This window comes from Prionailurus viverrinus, chromosome D1 (assembly GCF_022837055.1).
Source record: "Prionailurus viverrinus isolate Anna chromosome D1, UM_Priviv_1.0, whole genome shotgun sequence".
NCBI classification, from domain to species: Eukaryota; Metazoa; Chordata; class Mammalia; order Carnivora; family Felidae; genus Prionailurus; species Prionailurus viverrinus.
This window is the reverse complement of record NC_062570.1, coordinates 110,576,475-110,593,154: the sequence shown is the minus strand read 5'-3', so window position 1 is coordinate 110,593,154 and position 16,680 is coordinate 110,576,475. Positions and strand designations below refer to the sequence as shown.

General features: G+C 57.3%; 3 protein-coding genes across 9 annotated transcripts in view; 2 read left to right on the top strand and 1 right to left on the bottom strand.

Annotated features, from left to right (window-relative positions):
• MYRF (myelin regulatory factor) overlaps positions 1 to 5,637 on the top strand; it is a 32,411-nt gene extending 26,774 nt beyond the window's left edge. For 3 of the 6 annotated variants that reach the window (XM_047823980.1, XM_047823979.1, XM_047823984.1), the window contains 6 exons: positions 42 to 293; positions 1,835 to 1,937; positions 2,172 to 2,246; positions 2,596 to 2,701; positions 4,219 to 4,293; positions 4,495 to 5,637. In XM_047823980.1, coding sequence (XP_047679936.1) covers positions 42 to 293; positions 1,835 to 1,937; positions 2,172 to 2,246; positions 2,596 to 2,701; positions 4,219 to 4,293; positions 4,495 to 4,575 — 692 coding nt within the window. In that variant the 3' untranslated portion in view covers positions 4,576 to 5,637. The remainder of the gene's footprint in view (positions 1 to 41; positions 294 to 1,834; positions 1,938 to 2,171; positions 2,247 to 2,595; positions 2,702 to 4,218; positions 4,294 to 4,494) is intronic. The other 3 variants (XM_047823981.1, XM_047823982.1, XM_047823983.1) reach the window with 3 other exon arrangements.
• Positions 5,638 to 7,669: 2,032 nt separating this feature from the next.
• TMEM258 (transmembrane protein 258) lies at positions 7,670 to 10,822 on the bottom strand. The gene is made up of 4 exons (XM_047823841.1): positions 10,745 to 10,822; positions 9,111 to 9,220; positions 8,387 to 8,523; positions 7,670 to 7,777 (listed from the first exon to the last, which is right to left on the bottom strand). The coding sequence occupies exons 1-3, from the start codon at positions 10,745 to 10,747 to the stop codon at positions 8,397 to 8,399; spliced, it is 240 nt and encodes a 79-aa protein (XP_047679797.1). The 5' UTR covers positions 10,748 to 10,822; the 3' UTR covers positions 7,670 to 7,777; positions 8,387 to 8,396.
• On the top strand, positions 10,323 to 16,394 carry FEN1 (flap structure-specific endonuclease 1). Of its 2 annotated transcripts, none has more exons than XM_047823840.1 (2): positions 10,323 to 10,479; positions 14,477 to 16,394. In XM_047823840.1, exon 2 carries the CDS (start codon positions 14,498 to 14,500, stop codon positions 15,638 to 15,640), a length of 1,143 nt encoding a protein of 380 aa, XP_047679796.1. In that variant the 5' UTR covers positions 10,323 to 10,479; positions 14,477 to 14,497; the 3' UTR covers positions 15,641 to 16,394. The 2 variants fall into 2 exon arrangements, with proteins under 2 accessions (XP_047679796.1, XP_047679795.1); XM_047823839.1 differs by lacking the exon at positions 10,323 to 10,479 and adding an exon at positions 11,090 to 11,234.
• Positions 16,395 to 16,680: the final 286 nt, after the last annotated feature.

Sequence of the window (16,680 nt, the reverse complement as noted above, 5' to 3'; positions counted from 1 at the left end):
CCTGTGCCTTCTTCTCAGCCTACCCCTGGTTCTGTCCACAGGCCCCGGCCAGATGGCCCTCCTACCAGTCACCAACATCAGAGCCAAGTCCTGGGGCCTGTCGGCCAATGGTATTGGCCACTCCAAGCATCCAAAGAGCTCAGAGCCTCTGGCCAGCCCTGAAGTCCCCTTCCCTGGAGGGCAGGGCAAAGCCAAGAACAGCCCCAGCCTTGGTCTCCACGGCCGGGCCCGCAGAGGGCTTCCCCAGCCCGGCCTGAGCCCTGCTCGGCCCACTCGGGCCCAGGGCCAGCCAGGTACTTGCCCTACCTTGCCCCCCATCTTCTCAGCTCAGCCACCTGAACGCCTGGCGTGGGATTGCCAGCCCACAGACGCTTGCTGGGCATTACTAAGTAGCGGGAATGAGGCCAGGAGCCTTATGTAGCTCGCCTCATTTAATCCTTACATATTCCTGCAAGGAGGGGGTCGTCCCCGTAGTTCAGATGGGGAAACGGAGACAGGGTGTTCGGCCTGTCAGCGGCAGAGCTAGGATTCCATCTCCCTGACACCAGGGCCTGGCTCCTTCGCCCCCATGCCAGGGCAAGGAGGGTGCTGTGTAGGGTCTCCCCCCGCGCCCCCCCAGCTTTCCAAATCTCAAGGCTTTGGTCGTCACCAAGCCAGAGAACCCTTGGCCGCACAGGTTTTCTGTCTGCCACTGACTCCTCCGACGCACCCTGCCGGCCGTCCTGGGGGCTGCAGAGGAGGCCTGGGGCCTTCCAGGCTTCCCAGGCGGCTCTGCTCTAGGTATTGGGCCTTCTCATTGGCTTTCACTTGATGGGTTTTGTGGCTTAGAGGGAAAAAAAAAAGCTTAGAAACTGTGACTTGCCGAGACTGAAGTTCAATTGTACAAGGGGGTGGGGGGCTGGGGGTGCTGAGGACACACGTGCCCGGCCCCGGCTGGCTCAGAGACGTGAGAACACGGCAGCGTAGGGGCGGGCCGCAGCTCTGAGGGGACTTTGCAGGCAGCTTGGTGACTGGGGAGGGCACGTAATCCAGGCGGGGGTGGAGAGGTGATCAGGAAGGCCTCCCCGGAGGAGGTGACATTGGAGCTGAGTCTCTGAAGGACTGCAGGAGTTTGCCCAGAAGAGACATGTGAGGGTCTCTTCCATCTTGTCTGTGTGTGGTGTCCGTGGGCCCATGGGCCTGCTGGGGCCCCTGGATGCCTGGCTATGCCTCACGGAGCTGAGCGCATGTTCGGTGGCCCCAGCCTCCCCTCCCTCGGTGGGATGGTCAGGCAGGCAGCAGCTAGCCTGTAGGTGAGCTGAGATGACCTCACCCGCCCTCCGTGTCACGCTTCAGTCCCGCCCTCACCCAGCCAGTCAGCCAGTCGTGGTGGGTTCCTTCACAGAGGGCCACAGGCCCCCAGGAGTGTGGTGCTGACAGGTGTCTCACAGTTGGCTCTGGAGGGAAAAAAAAAAAAAAAAAAAGCCCCGATTTGTGGCGAATACTCCCACCATGGCTGATTTCAAGGTACCAACCTGATGCCTCTGAACTGAGTGTTGAAAAGCGTGTGCAGTCAGGAGCAGAGCACTGTGGGCGGGCTCCTGTGCACCTCCCGGCACCCATCCCTGCCCCTGGTGTGCAGGTTCCTGTCAAGGAGGTGGGCCTCAGGCTCCCGGGAACTGGCTCTTCGTAGTGCTGCTGGGGCGGAGGGTGGTGTGACCCTGGCCATTGTGGGGGGTCTGGAAAGAATGACCTGAAACTTATTTATACTAAGGTGTGTGTGACTGAACGCGAGTCTGGCGAGGAAGGGCTTGGCGGCTTCTCGCCCCTGTCACCCTCCTCCCTGCCCCAACAGCCTCTCTCCTTGCAGACCCAGTGCCCTCCCTGACCTCCATCCAGGTGCTGGAGAACTCAATGCCCATCACTTCCCAGTACTGCGCTCCAGAGGATGCCTGCAGGTGGGCCTGGCTGCCCCCCTCCCCTCACCCCAAGGACAGACTCCCTCAGGTGATGTGAGCCCAGGCAGTACAGATGCTCAGATGTCATCCCCCTTCCCCCACCCCAGAGGTGGCACAGTCCCTTTCCGTGAGCTCCAGGACAGACGGGGTGGGGGTGGGGGGGGCGGGGAGTCCAGGCAGAGGGCCTCAGCAGGGTAGCCTTGGACTAAGCAGCAGTCATGTTTGCCCTCTCAGGCCTGGAAACTTCACCTACCACATCCCTGTCAGCAGCGGCACCCCGCTGCACCTCAGCCTGACTCTGCAGATGAAGTGAGTGGAGGGACGTGGGGGTCCCCGGCAACCTGGGGCAGGGGTCTGAGGAGCGACGCCAACTTTATTGCTCGCTCTGCGCTTGACTGGCTGTGTGACCCTGGCAGTCTCTGGGCTTCAGCTTCTCATCTGTGAACCACACCGTGGTTGCACCGGGGTGTGAACGCCATGTGGGACGGTAGACGGCAAAGGGTTTGTGGCCGTCTCGGGCCTTGACCCGTGGGCATCGTTGTCAGGCCGCGTGTGGACTCGCGGCTTGTTTCAGCGGGGCAGGGGAGGTGGAGGGGAGGGCTGGTTGGGAGGGGGCCCCCAGGAGCCCCACCTCCCTGCTAACTGGGCCTTCCCCCAGCTCTTCGTCTCCCGTGTCTGTGGTGCTGTGCAGCCTGATGTCAAAGGAGCAGCCGTGTGAGGAGAGGGACTTTCCACAGAGCCTGCACACCTACCAGGACACCCAGGTAGGGGGCGACTGGGAAGCCGTGGGCCAGCCACACCCCAGAGCTTCCTCTCCCCGGGCACAGCCGCGCCCCCAAACAGGTGAAGGAGCCGGGGGCCAGAGCGAAGGCACCTCCACAAGGGACGCTTTAGGCCTCTGGGCCCCGGGGAGGGGGCACGGGGGCACTGGTCACGGCTGAGCGCCTCGTGGCCCTGCCCTTGCTCTGTCCCATCCCCGGCCCTACCCTGACAGAGCCCCTGGGAAGACAAAAGTCCCACCGGGCCTAACCTGGGATTGAACGCAACGGTGCGGGTGGGGAGGGTATCTAGGAGTCCTTGGCAGGGAGAGCCAGCCTTGTCTGTGCTCGGGGTCAGAACAGCCACCCCGAAAAAGTCACGTTTAAGAGAGAACTGAAGGATGATTTGGGGTCAGCTGGAGAAAGAAGAGAGGACAGTGTCCCAGGAGTAGGACAGCACATGCTGAGGTCTGGAGGCCAGGGACTGGGTGGCCTTCTGGCAGAGCCGGACACGTGGCAAGGGCTAGGGGGCAGGAAACGGGAAGGAGCACGGGCAGCGGCTCACACTGGGCCCAGTGAGTTCACACTGGGCAGCGGCATGGTTCAAGCCACCATTTTGGAAGATCTCTCGGCGGTTTCGTAGAGGCCTACCTCCCGCTCGGAGAACCAAATGGCTGAGACCCTTTCCTTGTTCAGCTCCTCACATGGCAAGTCACTGGCCATGTGACCCCCACGTAACCCAAAGTTGTGACTCTCAGCACGGGTTAAGGGGACTTCTTCTCGCCAATTCGTGGTTATTCAACAAGTATGTGTCGGGGCCCCTCTAGCCCAGGCCCTGTCCTGGGCTCAGCAGTGGGGAGGCAGGCGGGGTGGACCCAGGCCTTGCCCGGGAAGAACGCACCCTCTAGCTGAGGAGAAAGGATGTGCAGAAAGTAACGAGCGGAGGGGTGGGGGGGAGCCTCGAAACAGGCGCAGAGGAGAACGTGCCCGGAAGTAGAGGGAGAGCCCGGCCAGCCCCTCGTCTTCAGATGTGGAGCTCAGGCCAGAATCCACATCCCTGGAGGCCAAGCCAAAGCCTCAGGGGGGAGATGGGCAAGCGGTCTGAAGCCGGGCCTCACGCTCCCTGGCGAAGGAGAGCAGACCAGACCCGTGTGTCAACCCCAGCTCTGCCACCCGGTGCCCTGTGATTTTAGGCTGGAACTCGGCTTCCTCATCTACCAGCAGCATCACCTTCCTGGGTTGTAGTGAGGTTGGGGTTAATGAAATACTTTGTGCCTGGAGCGTAATGGGTGAGGGGAGGCAGGGACCGGGGCACGGCGGCTGTGGGCTTGTGGGTACCTGGCACAGAGTGTGCGTAGAGGGGGGGCTGCCATCACTCCCCAAAGCAGAGCGTGCTCCCTCCCTTCTCTCTTCTCAGTGCTCACTTTACCCTTTGGGAGACTTGCCCTGGAGCCCCGGTGACGGCTGCTGGTCGGGATAGGGGCAGGGGGCTGTGTTCACCCTTCTCTCTCCCCTCTCTCCAGGGCACGTCCCACCAGTGGCCAGTGACCATCCTGTCTTTCCGAGAATTCACCTACCACTTCCGGGTGGCACTGCTGGTGAGCCCAGGCACCCACCTGCCCCCAGAGGTCCAGGCGCCTGTAGCTCAGCGTGGGGCTCGGGGAAGGGAGGCGGGGGTTCACGGAGCGCATGGCAGGACGTGGGGCACAGGGGCAGGTGATGTCGGCGCCGGGGGCGGGGTGCTTCCTGCCCTGCACCCCCAGAGCCACCTCACCTGTGCCCGCTCCCCTCCCACCCAGGGTCAGGCCAACTGCAGCGTGGAGGCCCCGGTCCTGCCGGCCACAGACTACTATTTCCACTTCTACCGCCTGTGTGACTGAGCTGCCCTCCCCAAGGCAGCACCACACCACGGCCCGGGTCCCCGGGCGCCCCTTCCACACTGGACGCGGTGGTGTTACACTGGAGCCGCTGCCCGCCAGCTCTCTGCTCACTGGCACCCCCTTGGAGAGACTGAACCGGGCCTGGCCCTCCCCACGACTGGTGAAACTGGAAGTCCTCACACTGGAGTTGCTGTCCCTGCCGGTCGCCCCTCACACGTCGCGGAGGGAGCCAGAGGGACCTCCTGGGGCCAGGCCGGGACCAGTTCCTATCTGTCCAGTTATGGTGGTTGGAGGGCCGTCCTCAGGTACTCTGGCGGCAAGGGTAAGCCTGTGACTGTCCAGAGCCTACCTCCCACCCTCCCCTTTTGAGACTGGGAGCCCCCCCTCTTTTGGAGAGGGGACCTGCTGACCTTGCTATCAGCTGGGGACTTGGACGGAGCCCTAAAAGACTCGGCTGGATCCATGAGTCGGTGGAGAGTATGCAGCCATCACCCTCACAGCTGCTCCCTGCGGGGCGGCGAGGTGGTGGACTTTTTGGGGTTTGACTGTTACGCTGGACTTGGGACTTTAAAGCTTTAAGTGTGGCCCAGGAAGTCTCTTCTCCCTGGGAACACGGGCTCCCAAGAGCTCCCAGGGCAGCTGGAGCCAGCCCTGGATGGGTTGGAAAGACTGACCATGTGCCTTATGTACATTTCGTGCCCAGCTGAACCGGTGAGGGAGGTGGGGCGGTGGGCGAGGTAAGCCCCGGACCCTTGAACCTGGAGTATCCTTAAGTTCCCTGTGAGCCCCCCCACCAAGACGGTGTCGGGGCCCCATGGCCTGGGTTCCTGGGAGTTTCCAGAGCTTTGCAGCAGTATCCGGGACCCATCATTCTCTCTGAGCAGGGGAGCAGGAATCCATGCCAGGCAGCAGGCTGGTCTTGGCTGGTGTGTGGATGCAGAGTTGTTGCTGTTATTAACGAAATAATTACTAAAATGCACTTAAGCCAGAGCGGGGGTGGAGGTTGGAGATGGTAAAGCCTGGAGAAGTGCAGAGCCCTGGGGGAGGGGGGGGACAGGGGGACACTTGCAGAGACAGGGGCCTGGCTCTGATCCATCCCAGGGAGGCTTGAGACCTCCAGCTCACTCCCGACCACCAAGACTCTGGCTTCCCCCTTCACTCTTGTCTCCTGGTCACCTGGTCTCCCCAGATCAAGGGCTCCCATGTTGGGTTCGAGAGCTGAGCTGGAGTGACCCAGGCTCGGCAGCAGGCCCCGTCTCCACTCACTCCTCCCAGAGATGGAGCAGTGGGCTTGTGTTAGGAAGAAGTCTTATCTCAAGTGCCAATGTTAAGTTAACCTTTCTTAGTGGGTGCCTGGAGCACTGAGGCCACATCCAGGCTCACAGAAGAATGTGGAAATCACTGAGCCACGTCCGCATGGGCCTGGGAATTGCGGTCCCTGCCCTGTGGTATCCTGCCACGTCTTTGGGAACCAGGCCTTACCCCTCTCCGAAGTCTCATTCTCGACTTTGAACGGGAGGCCTTCCTATGGGGAGCTGGGTCTTGAAGCCTGGGAACTGTGGGCCCCCTTCCGGCATGGGTCACAAAGCACTTACCCTTAGGGGAGTTGGGGGATGGCAGGGATACCTCGCCTCCCAGCCCCTCCCCCAGCGTGGCTCCACTCCTTCATTCTGACATAGGAATCCCACGGTTCCCCACACCACGCAGGGGGCCAGGCCTTCCTTAGGACTACTCTGTTCTCCCTCCCCCAGAGTGGGGGAAACCCTCCCGAAATGCCTTAAAAACTGCTGAGCCCCACCCTTTGTAATAGGATTCTGGGGCTTCCTCGGTGAGGGTGCCTGGCCTTGGACTGTGGCCCCTCAGTCCTGAACTGGAAAGTGACCCTCCACTGCCCCCTGGAGCCCTTCTGGACACAGCATTGCCCCAATCTGGTTAGCAGCTGGCTGTTTCCATGCCTGAGGAGGGGTCCTCAGTGCGAGGATTGGGGCCAAGCTGGGGCTCCAAGCTGCTTGAGAGGGGGTCAACCTTGGACCAAAGTCGCCTTAAGCCCAGTAAGGTAGATGGGCTTCGGGGAAGGGGAGCGGGTCACCTGCTGGAGGCTGACAGCTGCCCGGCTGGCACTGGTAAGTGGGTGTCTTGGTTCCATTCCCTACATGGGGTCCAGCAGCTGCCCCTCCCCTCCCCTCCCCTCCGGCATTTATTCCCATAGTCGCGGGGCTAATCTCCCCGGAGCTTCAAGCTGTACATAGGGCCTCTCAACGCACAAGTCCCTCTGCCCACGTTATACCCGCCCCCATAAAAGCCCGCGTGTGCATAGAGCGCCCCTCCCTCCCAGTTAACTCCCAGTTCCTGTCCCTGAGTGCTGACTCATATTTATCACGTACCAACTCTGACTCTGGAGTGGGCACAGGGAGGCAGCCCTGAGCCTGCTTGCTTCCTGTCCCTGTCCTTTTCTTCTGAAGTAAATATACGTATATAAATAAATGTATAAATATGGCTTTGTATCTGACCTTGCTTCCCCATCTCTTCTTGAGACTGTTCTGGTAGGAGACGGGAGTTGCCTGTGGGGCAAAGACCGACTGGAATCTCTTGAGGTTCCTGAGCCACGTGGATGCGTTGCACCCCAACATCCTTCTCAACTTCACGCCAGGCTTGGGAACAGGACTCCGCAGCCGCCTTCCCTAGCCACTCCCCCCCAGACCCACGGCTGCCCTACCTGGGTTAAAGTGGCCCCCTTCCCCAAGGAAAACCTCCCCTTTGGGGACAAGCTGAGCCTTGTGAAGGTCTCCAACCCACAGAAGAGAGTACATTCAGAGGATGGGACGGGTCCAGGGCAGACGTGACTGGTGTGGGTTCCCAGAGAAGTCTGCTGTAAAAACAACAGAGGAGAGAGCTGGTCCCTCCCTGTCCACGAAGCCTTACGTTACAAGGACAGCCTCCCCTCCCTCACCCTCCTCGCCCCTCACAGTAGAAAGCAGGGCTTCCCAGCAGCAGGGAGCATCTGAAAGGCAGGAGAGAAATGGGAAGGGGTGGGACCAGGGAAGTCAGGTAGTCCCAGCACCACCCCACCGCTGCGAAACGGGCGTTCAGACGGGACGGTCACACATCTGCCTTTATTGTGAGCAGGTGGGGGACACTTGTGGCAACGGTAAAAAAATTAATTTACAAAAGCAGGGGTTCAGTGAAGCCACCGGGCTGGAACCTGAAAGAGGAGAGGGGTATCAAAATGAGACCAATGACCCTTCCTTCCGCCTCCTTTTCTCACTGACGCCTGTGCCCCTGGGGCAAGGGCTGACGGGCACACGACTGAAGCGGAGCTACCAAAGCTGACTCTCAGGGACCTGTTTAGTGGATTATCTGCAGCCAGGGTCTCTGGGTTTGCTTCATCACTTTAGTCAAGGTTTCTTTTAATGACTGAAAACATTCAAACTTACCACAGTGGCACTCCCTGCAGCAAACTGGGAGCCCCAGGTTCTGACCCCCCTTCTAGCCCGTTCCCGAGCAGCCAAGTCAATGGCGTGTGATGTGTAAGAACCCAAATGTCATCATGTGGGAAGCCTGCTCCCACAGCCCTATGAAGTACACCCCGAAGCCAGATCAAGGCCTTGGGCAGTGTGCAGAGCTCAGCATGACAATGTAGGGCAGAGATCCCTGTTAGGGACAGGGAAAGAGGCACATGCGTCCGGCGTCCGGTGTCCCTATCCACTCTGCCGAGTCTGTCTCCATGAACCAAAGTGTTGCACAGGCCTGAGGACCGCACTGACGTGGATGTGGGAAGCCTCTCTAATGCCCGCCCTGTCGCAGCACTTACCCTTGGGAGCTCACACGTAGATGCCGACCCAGAGCAGCAGGAAGAGAACTCCAAAGCCCATGAAAAGTGAGGCCACCAAGGAGATGAGGAGCTCTTTGTAGATATCCCGAGTGTACTTGGTGGAGGTCACCTCATAGCTGGCAGGGTGATTAAGGAGAAGCAGAGGGATGGGGCTGCGTAGGACAGGAAGCCCGGCCAGTGCAGCTCTGGGAAAAAGGTACGGGGTGAGGGCTTTCTAGGAGGCTTGCCGGGCTCAGCGCAGCCAGAAAGAGAGGCCCAAGAGATGATCTGGACTCTGTTGCTTCCTACCAGCCCTCAACCACCTGTGAAGAAAATCAGGCCCAGAGAGGTTAGGTCACCTGCCCTGGGTCACACAGCCAGTGAACTGAGGAACTGGCATTAGCCCTCGGATCTCCTGCCACCTGAGCACGCCCCCTCCTTTACCACTCTGCCAACTTCAGATCCCCTATCCCCAACCTGCAGTCCAGCCAGGCCTTCTGTCCACTGTCCCGGAAATCTGAAGAGCAAACTGAGCTCACCTAAACTTGGGAAGTAAGGCCACAGCCCGACCCTGCACATCAACAGCTGTCCTTCGACCTCCTTACCTTCCCCCTTAGCCCCACACCAGAACAAAACTGGCAGGGTGCACGTACCCAGCATGGTTTCTCCCTTAGTTTCCCACACCACTAACTCTGGCCCACTGGCTGCTCAGTGAAAAGGATACACGAAGAACCAGGCGGTAAAGAACATGCCAATGGCCAACAGCACCACGGTCAGATGGGGGAAGACAGCTGGGTTCACTGGGCTGGTGTATCTGCTCATGGCCTCGAGCTCCTAGGGGAGGGCAGGAGATCAGAGCTATCAAAGAATCCCAGGACTTCAACGTGAGGGGGAGTGTGAGGTCATCCACCAATGGGCCTCATCCTCCAATGACTGTCTCAGCCTGGGAAATATGGAAATATGGAAATCCTTCAGAACCAACATCAAGTGATTCCATTTGGAAATGACGATTCCATCGTAAACTTAGGTGACACTCTGTCTTTTCACTATGAGACAAGAAGGGCAGCTGAGAATCAGAGGCTGACACTGACGATGATTGACTAGCTATAGATCAGTGGTCCCTAACATCTTCTGAGGCCAGGGAGGACTATTAAAAAAAAAAAAAAAAAATGGTTAAAGGTATGGACTCTGCCTGGAAAAAAACCACATGCAAGAAATAGTCTGCCTATAATTTTAGGAGATTTATGGACCCATGTCTATAGACACCAAGCTCAGAATCCCTGCTGTAATTCAGAGCCTGGACCAGTACCCAGATCTCAACTTCTACTTCTGTATTCTTCCCACTACACTATTAGGGAATCTCAGGATCTAACAGCAAAAGACATCCATTAATAAACTAGCTCTACTGAATGAGTCTCTGTAAAGTAGTTATAGTAACACCCCTCACAGGGTTGATGTATGACTGAAGAAGGGTGACGAACGTCCAAGTATCTAGCTCACTTCCTGGCACAAAGTAGTTGCTCAATAGGTGTTTGTTTCCCTCCCAAGGTTACAGGGAAAATTATGAGATAATGCTTGTGAAGGAGGGCTGTAAACGTAAAGTTCTGTACAAATGTTAACTTCCATTGTCACTCACCAGCCAACGCTCCTAAAACCCAGAACATAACAACTCTAGAGAAATAAATTGACCCCATTGTTCTAAGAGACACTGGAATTCAATTCAGTAAACATTTATGCCCACACCCCCCAAAATGATAAAGACAATCGCTGCCATTTATTGAGCCTCCGATCGCAGGCCCTGTGTTCGGCACTGGGAATACAAAGATGAATAGCCATCATCCCAGAGCTAGCTGCACGTCAGATGGTGGTCACTAGGAGGCGTGGCAGATAACAAAGAAGTCCGTGACATGTGGCAAGAGGTTTGTACGCGGGTTGTGGGAGCTCCCAGCAGAGAGCGGCCAAGTGCCTGAGAGAGTTGGAAGTGCTTCACCAAGAAGGGGACATCTGCCCTGGGCCTTGCAGATGAGTACGAGTTCTGCGGGAGGAAGAACTTTCCAAACAGAGATCAAATAGAGATAACGGCTTAATCACAGGTAACCGATAAAAGCTCGAGGTGTTAAAAATGCGCCGCACAAGCCTCACCCTTAAAAATCGCGGGATCAAAACCTCAGCCTAACTAAGAGTCCGTGGCAAGGGGCTTCCTTCCCTTCCCGCCCCTCGGCCCAAGTCGGATATAGGAGCCGCCGGCTGTCTGGGTCTCAGGCGTCTGAGACCTCCGCGAGAGAAACGGGGTGTGGGACGGGCCCCGAGGGGGGTCCTCATCACAGCCCTGTCCGGGACGCCCCTCAACCCTCTCACCATCTTGCCAGGCACAGGGTAATCCACCGCTCCGCCACAGGAATAACACGTCGGCAGGAGCAGGCGCCTTGTGCAGCCGGAAAAGGAAGTGCGCCCGCTCGCGTGGCATTGTGGGATTTGTAGTCCTGTGGTTTCGGAGGTAGGGGGCGCTGGGGCCTGTGGGGCCCCGATGTGGCGTTGGGGCGAGCGATGGAGAAGTGTAGGACAGAGCCGCTGGGAGGGTTCGTTCCCCCACGGGGGTGGAGGGGGTACTGTTTGCCACAAGGGAAGCTGGCCGAGGGCGTCCGGGCCTGCACTACACTTCCCAGGAGGCCGTGCGCGGCGGCGGGTCACGTGACGGGAGCGCGGGCTTTGGAAGGCGGCTGAGCGGGAGGGCGGCTGAGCGGGAGGGCGTCCGCGGCCTCGCTGAGCAGGTTTGCTGGGCTGAGTACCGTCGTGGGCGACCCCGGACCAAGCGCTAGCTGTCGAGGCCTCGCGCTCCAAAGGCCAGGTGAGACCCCATGGGAAGCGCTTCCGAGGGCGGCGGGGTCCGCCTGGCGCTGGGTGCTGTCGGGGACCGTCTGCCGCGCGCGGGGCGGAAGCTGGGGCGCCGGCCTGCCACCTTCCCGCTGTGCGACTTGGGCCGGTCGCCGAAGCCCCGAGCCTCTTGCTTCGTTTGTGGAAGGAGGGAAACAGCCTCCACTTTATGGGCCCGTTGTGTATTTCGACCGAGATCCTGGCTGAGAAACATTTTGTAAACTTCACTTGTTGAGACCCTTTCCCACCTCCCTGCGTCGGGGGCCGCGGGAGGCTAAGCCAGCAGGCACTGTCCCCTCCGTACCCGTTCTGGCAAAGCAGCCGGCCTGAGGCCGGACCCCGAGGATTGAATGGCTTCTGTGGGGGGAACGATCCTGAGCGCCCAGTGTATGGCAGGGGCTAGAGGAGGGCGCGGCTGAGCAGCAGTGAGAAAGGGCCGGCCTTCTCCCAAACTTTGTGTTGGCTCCCAGACTGTGACGGTAGGCTGGGAAGCCGCGCACGGAAGATCTTGCCGCCAGGTTGAGGTGTTTGGACTTAAGCACGGAAGGGGGCATGCGACAGGGTCTTTTATGCTTTGCAAAGAACCCTTTGAAAAGTGGGAACAGCTAAAAGGTCTCGTATATGTCTTGGGGTGACGGACACATATCACCAGTGAGCACGCAACGACTTTAAATGGCACCCCTAAATCCTTTTTAATAGTTATACAGTTAACATTAAAATTTAACTACTGTGACACAGACATTATTGCTTAAGATGAGTTCTCGTTTTCAACTTGGTTTTTAAGACAATGGGGTCCATTTAAAGAAAATACTAAGTGAATGCAAGTACAGGTTTTGAGTGTGTGTGTGTTTTTTTTTTAATTAAAAAAAATTTTTTTAATGTTTTTATTTATTTTTGAGACAGAGAGAGAGCCTGAGCAGGGGAAGAGCAGAGAGAGAGGGAGACACAGAATCTGAAGCAGGCTCCAAGCTCTGAGCTGTCAGCGCAGAGCCCGACGTGGGGCTTGAACTCAGGGACTGTGAGATCATGACCTGAGCTGAAGTCGGACGCTTAACCGACTGCGCCACCCAGGCGCCCCTTTTGAAAAAATTTTTTGATGCTTACTTATTTTGAGAGAGAGAAAGACACACAGCGTGAGTTGGGGAGGGGCAGAGAGAGAGAGGAACCCAGGCAGGCTCCACGCTGTCAGCACAGAGACTGATGTGGGGCTCGAACTCACAAAACCATGAGATCATGACCTGAGCCAGGATCCAGGAGTCGGACGCTTAACTGACTGAGCCACCCAGGCGCCCCCAAATACAGGTTTTAGATGGAAGTGGCAAAAAATTGTGAGGGGAGCGGAGTTTGGATCTGATCAAAGTTCAGGAAACACTGCCCTGGGAACTATTTTATTTGTCAAGGGGCCTGAAACACAGGAGTGTATTACTGGACTGAGGGACTACAGCTTGCCAGGCTCCTAGATCAGGACCTGGGGTCAGGTGGGAGCCATGGAGTTCACATCTTGGACTTCGTGGTGGAGAGAAAATATAAAGGGAAAGACTTAAAACTCCTAGCAACGTCATGGCAGAAATAGAAACCAGTAGCAGGGCTGAGGGGATACTGAAGGGACACTCGAGCAGCATGTGAGAAAGCCACATAACCTCCCTTCAGATACGTTGTGGGGGTTTTTTGCCAGTCCGTCTTCAGGGCTGCTTTATCAGTCAGGGTCCTCCAGAGAAACGGTAGGATCTAGGGTACGGACATATATAAAGAGATTTATTGGAAGGAACTGGCTCAGGTGATTGTGGAGGTTGACCAGTTTGAAAATTAGAGGGCTGGCCCGCAGGCTAAAAACTCATGCAGGGATTGAACCTGTAGACTTCAGGCAGGAAACCTCTGGAACCTCCGTTTTTGCTCCCAAGGCCTTTCAGTTGACTCAGCCCCCCCCCCCCCCCCGCCACCGCCCCGTATTCTGCAGGATAATCTCTGTTTAAAGTCACCTGAATATTGGGGTGCCTGGGTGGCTCAGTTAAGCGCCTGACTTTGGCTCAGGTCATGATCTTGTGGTTTGTGGGTTCAAACCCCGCATCGGGCTCTGTGCTGACAGCTCAGAGCCGGGAGCCCGCTTCGGATTCTGTGTCTCCCTCTCTCTCTGCCCCTCTCCCGCTCACGCTCTGTCTCTCTCTGTCTCAAAAATAAAATAAGCATCCAAAAAAAAATTTTTTTTTAACTAAATAAATAAAGTCACCCGAATACAGATGTTACGAGATACCTTCCCAGCAGCGCCTGGATTAATGTTTGAGTAAATACCTGGGTACTACAGCCTAGCCTCTGTTGACACAGGAAACTACCCATCACAGCTGCTAAGAGGAGGGGAGCCAGAAGGACGAGTTGGGGATGGTCAATGACTGGCATAAAGGTACAGAGGAGGGTGGACGCTCGTGTTTATTTTACCACCGTACACATTCAGCCTTGTGTCATGGCTGCCTCTGTCCTTGCCTCATCTCGTCATCCTCTGGTAGCCAGTCTTTGCCTGTCCTTCAGGTCCTGTCTTTTTTTTTTTTTTTTTTTTTTTTTTTTTTCAACGTTTATTTATTTTTGGGACAGAGAGAGACAGAGCATGAACGGGGGAGGGGCAGAGAGAGAGGGAGACACAGCATCGGAAACAGGCTCCAGGCTCTGAGCCATCAGCCCAGAGCCTGACGCGGGGCTCGAACTCATGGACCGCGAGATCGTGACCTGGCTGAAGTCGGACGCTTAACCGACTGCGCCACCCAGGCGCCCCAGGTCCTGTCTTTATGATCCATGGACGCCTCCGGCTGGGCCAGGCACTCTCCTCTGGACTTGCAGGGACCTTGACGCAGGCGTCAGCGGTAGCCCTCCTTGCGTGCTAGCCCTGTTGCTGCCTTATCCACGAAACCTTAAGTCCCCGGACGTCAGAAGTGCCTTCATCCTCCTAACCCCCAGGTTTCCTCCTGAAACCCAGGAAGCCTTAGTAGTCATGGAGTGGGCTCCCCTGCTCGACTGTGAGGTTTTTGAGAATGCTGACCTTGTCCTGTACCATCTTTTCATCTTCTGTGGTCCCGAAGCGGTGTCCTCTTCTTGCTCTAAATTTGTACAGTCGGAGGCATGGGAGTCGGTGAGAGGGCGCCAGTTCTAACCCCTGATCCTTTGCCTCCCTGAAATTCCTCCTGTTCTTACTTTACTCCTTTTTTGTTTGTTCGTTTTTGGTTCTAGCCGTCCCTCCTCTGTGTTGCTATGGGCATTCAAGGCCTGGCCAAGCTGATTGCAGACGTGGCCCCCGGTGCCATCCGGGAGAATGACATCAAGAGCTACTTCGGCCGCAAGGTGGCCATCGATGCCTCCATGAGCATTTATCAGTTCCTGATCGCCGTCCGCCAGGGCGGGGATGTGCTGCAGAACGAGGAGGGGGAGACCACCAGCCACCTGATGGGCATGTTCTACCGCACCATCCGCATGATGGAGAACGGCATCAAACCCGTGTATGTCTTCGACGGCAAGCCGCCACAGCTCAAGTCCGGCGAGCTGGCCAAGCGCAGCGAGCGGCGGGCCGAGGCGGAGAAGCAGCTACAGCAGGCTCAGGCCGCCGGGGCCGGGGAGGAGGTGGAGAAGTTTACCAAGCGGCTGGTGAAGGTCACCAAGCAGCACAACGACGAGTGCAAGCATCTGCTGAGCCTCATGGGCATCCCGTACCTGGACGCGCCCAGCGAGGCCGAGGCCAGCTGTGCCGCCCTCGTGAAGGCGGGCAAAGTCTATGCCGCGGCCACGGAGGACATGGACTGCCTGACCTTTGGCAGCCCTGTGCTCATGCGGCACCTGACGGCCAGCGAGGCCAAGAAGCTGCCCATCCAGGAGTTCCACCTGAGCCGGGTCCTGCAGGAGCTGGGCCTGAACCAGGAGCAGTTCGTAGACCTGTGCATCCTGCTGGGCAGTGACTACTGTGAGAGCATCCGGGGCATTGGGCCCAAGCGGGCCGTGGACCTCATCCAGAAGCACAAGAGCATCGAGGAGATCGTGCGTCGGCTCGACCCCAGCAAGTACTCCGTGCCAGAAAATTGGCTCCACAAGGAGGCCCAGCAGCTCTTCCTGGAGCCCGAGGTGCTTGACCCAGAGTCTGTGGAGCTGAAGTGGAGCGAGCCGAATGAGGAAGAGCTCGTCAAGTTCATGTGTGGTGAAAAGCAGTTCTCGGAGGAGCGGATCCGCAGTGGGGTCAGGCGGCTGAGCAAGAGCCGCCAGGGCAGCACCCAGGGCCGCCTGGATGATTTCTTCAAGGTGACTGGCTCGCTCTCCTCAGCTAAGCGCAAGGAGCCAGAGCCCAAGGGGTCCGCTAAGAAGAAGGCAAAGACCAGGGCAGGAGGGAAGTTCAAACGGGGAAAATAAAGGAGTTTCCCCTCTTGCCTCCCCGGCCCCAGAACACCTGCCTTGATGTGCCCTCAAGCGCTAGCACGAGCGAGAGCTCTGTGGGGGCAGGGAGGGGCTCGCATTGCTTCTCTAGCTCTGCCCGTCTCAGTAGTGCTTTCCCTTTTGTACTTGATCTGGTGGCAGGAAGGCCACAGAGGTATCTTGTTTTCTTCTTGTTTTAGCTCAGGAAAGTATGTCAGGCTCCAAACACCTCTCAGGCAATTTAACGGACACTGAGTCTATTGTTAAATGAAAGGGATAGCAACAGGTCTTGAAGAAGGAGGGGGGGATAAATGGTAGAGATGGAAGACTGTATAAAAATGATTTCCTGACTGGCCCAACTGGTGGCTGATGGGAAGGGGTGGTGGAACCCAGCTGTATTTCTCTCTGGCTCAGCCTTGACCGGCCCTGTAGGACAGCCATCAGGAAGACCCAGTCTTCTCAGACGGGGAGAGCTCCTGAGACAGGAGACAGGCGGACAGCCGGAGTCCCTGGAGTTGGCCACAAGGGTCCGACCACTGGCTGTGTGTCCTGGGGCGCGCAGAAACTTGAACTTGCCATGTAACTTGAGTCTTCACCGTGGCATATCTTATTTCGAGGCATAAGATGGGCCAAATTCTAATGGCTTCTCTCAGGCAGCCAACGGAATTGAGACTTGGGGATGAGATGCTATTTTCACGTGCTGGTTTTGTTTTAAACGTGTGAAAAAAGAGTCAATAAAATTAGAAAAGTAGCCAGAATGTCGTGTTCTTTGAGAACATTTGAAAACACCTTGAGGGGCGCCTGGGTGGCTCAGTCAGTTGAGCATCCGACTTCTGCTCAGGTTATGATCTCGCATCTTGTGGGTTCGAGCCCTGTGTCCTCTGTGCTGACAGCGCAGAGCCTGGTTCAGATTCTGTGTCTGTCTCTCTGCCCCACCCCCACCTACGCACTGTCTCTCTTTCTCTCTCCCTCTCTCTCTCTCTCATAAATAAATATTTAAAAAAAAAAAAACCCAAACATCTAAGTGCCCCCAGGCT